The 2,433-nt window shown below is 75.8% G+C and overlaps 1 protein-coding gene across 1 annotated transcript in view; it reads right to left on the bottom strand.

Annotated features, from left to right (window-relative positions):
- The window catches only part of EMIHUDRAFT_210208 (hypothetical protein), a gene marked incomplete at both ends in the record, with an annotated part of 2,443 nt that extends 1,222 nt beyond the window's left edge, over positions 1 to 1,221 (bottom strand). Inside the window, 3 exons of the mRNA XM_005769839.1 lie at positions 250 to 645; positions 826 to 945; positions 1,081 to 1,221. Of these exons, the coding sequence (XP_005769896.1) occupies positions 250 to 645; positions 826 to 945; positions 1,081 to 1,221 (657 nt within the window). The remainder of the gene's footprint in view (positions 1 to 249; positions 646 to 825; positions 946 to 1,080) is intronic.
- Between the last annotated feature and the right edge of the window lie 1,212 nt (positions 1,222 to 2,433).

Raw genomic sequence — 2,433 nt, 5'->3', positions numbered from 1 at the left:
GGCCGCCCCGAGGCCGTCGGCGAGCTGCCCGCGGTAGAACAGGCGCGACGCGATGCCGGAAATAAGAGGATGACAGCGGTACTGCGCGCGCAAGAGCACCGGCGGCACTCCGCACCGCGCCAGCCGCTCGAAGAGGGTCAGGCTCAGGTCGGGCGCGGGGCCGTCGGCTGACCCTGGCGCGGGCGCCGGGGCGGCGGCGGACGGCGGGCGGGCGAGGAGCGTGGGCGGCAGCTGGCACGGGTCGCCGACACACAGCAGCCTCGCAGCGCCGAGCCGCGCGATCGGGAGCAGCGACGACGGCTCGCTCATCTGGGAGCACTCGTCGAGGAGGGTGACTGCCACGCGGACGCCTTCGAGGACGGGCAGGCGCGTCGCGCAGCAGGTCGCGCCGAGGATGGGGTAGGCGCGCACGGCGCGCGCGCGCGCAGCCATGCGGCCCGAGGTGAGCTCCTCGAGCGCCGCGACCAGGCCTGGCCGCTCCGCGGGCGACGCGTGCTGCAGCGCCGCCTGTAGCTCGGAGCGGATGGCCGCCTCGTCCGACTTTGCGAGCCGGCCGTGCGTCGAGCGCGGCAGCACCCGCCGCGCGATGCGCCGCGCCGAGCCGATGCGGAGCAGCGCGTCGCCCTCGCCGTGGTCGATCAGGACCTGCAGCACGTTGTCGACCGCCACGTTGGTGAGCGACGCGAACAGGACCTGGCTCGGGGGGCCGCCGCCGCCGCCGCCGCCGCCGCCGCCGCCGCCGCCGCCGGGCGAGAGCGCGCGGCGGAGCATCCACATGGCAGCGGCCAGCAGCAGCGACTTGCCAGCCCCAAACGCGCCGTGCACCAGCACCACCGGAGAGGGAGGGGAGGGCGCAGCCGCCCCCTCTGGCGCCGCCGCCGCCGACGGCTCGAACCAGCCGGCGACGCGGCGGCACACCTCCGCCTGCTCGGCGTTGAGGCGGAACTTGTCGACAGCCTGCACGAGGAGCGAGGCGACTGGCGTAGCAGAGCGCAGCGGCGGCTCGGGCGGGGCCGAGCGCGGGCCGAGGAGGAAGCGGAGGAGGGGGGGGGAGCGAGGCAGCGCGAGCGAATCGAGGACCGCGAGCGTGGCGAGCGTGTCGCCCGCGTTTGGCCCACGAAGCGCGTGGTAGTACCGCGCCGACGACGGCAGCGCGCGCGCCGAGCCTCCGCCAGCGAGCTCCACTCCAATCTTGCCGTCCGAGTTGGGCCCGTGCCACATGGAGCGGACAAAGAGCGGCGCGGCGGCCGAGTCGACGGCGTCGGCGGCGCCGGCGGCCGGCGGCAGCAGCACCCACAAGTCGTCAAGGCTGAAGCTCGAGCCGGCCTCGCGGGGGCCTCGAGGGAGAGTGAGGAAGAGCAGGGTGCCGTCGCCGCCGTCGCCGTCGTCGCCGTCGCAATCGCTGTCGCCGTCGTAATCGTCGCCGCTCCTGCCGCCTCGCTGCCGGCCGCCGGAGCCTCGCCCACGGCCAAACTGCCCCCCGGAGCGCTTGCGGTGCACCGTCAGCTCCGCCCGGGCGTAGAAGGGGACGCCGGCGCCGCGGAGCTGCGGCGCGCTGCGCCCGGCGCCGAGCATCGCGTGCGCTCGCCTCGCCAGCTCCCACAGCGCCAGATTCATCTGCTCGAGCACAAGCCCGCGCATCGTGGTCGTGTACTCTGGCAGCGAGCTGAAGTGCAGACGGCCCGCGGGCGCCGGCGACGGCCACATGCCGGCGGCGCACTCGGAGGCCGCAGGAAAGCTAAAGTCGTTGTCGCCGCCGCTGCTGCGCGAGGCTCGGCGGCCGGGAGAGGAGCGCGGCTTCGCAATTGCAGCGCGGGTCCCGGCCTCTGCCGGCTGGAGAGCGCGCAGCACGTCGCCGGCCGAGCGGCGCGGCGGGACGAAGCCCGAGGCTGCAGACCCCTGCCTGCTGGCGGGCGGCCCAGCGGGCCCTGTGGGCGGGCCAGCGGGCGGCCAACCGTTTCGGCCGATGCCTGGCCCTGCTGCTGCTGGGTTGGAAGGCAGTGCCGGCGTCGCGGGTGCAGCGGCTGGCGCGGCCGAGTCCCCCCGCAGCAGCTGCAGGACTGCGCTCGCGGAGCGGCGTGGGGGCAGCGCGGCGCCGCTGCTGCTGCAGAGAGGCGGTTGCTGCGGCGGGCCCTGAAGACCGCCTATCGCGCCGCCCAATCCAAACCCGCGTCCTCCACCGCCCAGCGAAGCAGCCGGCGCCTCGCCGCCGTGCTGTCCTGTGCTGCGGGCCAGCGATGGCCGCTGCGGCGGGGCTGGGTGGCGAGGCGGGCCCGGAAGAGTGGCTGCAGTCGCCGTGGCCCGCCCGCCGTGAAACGCCGCTGCGCCCGTCGACGTCTGTGCAGGCCGCTGAAAGGGCTGCTGCGCAGGCCGCTGGAAGGGCTGCTGCACAGGGCGGCGGAAGCCGCTGCGGACGTTTGTGCTTGCTTCTGC

This window comes from Emiliania huxleyi (genome assembly GCF_000372725.1).
Source record: "Emiliania huxleyi CCMP1516 unplaced genomic scaffold EMIHUscaffold_41, whole genome shotgun sequence".
Taxonomy (NCBI): domain Eukaryota; phylum Haptophyta; order Isochrysidales; family Noelaerhabdaceae; genus Emiliania; species Emiliania huxleyi.
Note: the sequence above shows the minus strand (reverse complement) of the source record. Positions and strands in the feature narration are given on the sequence as shown.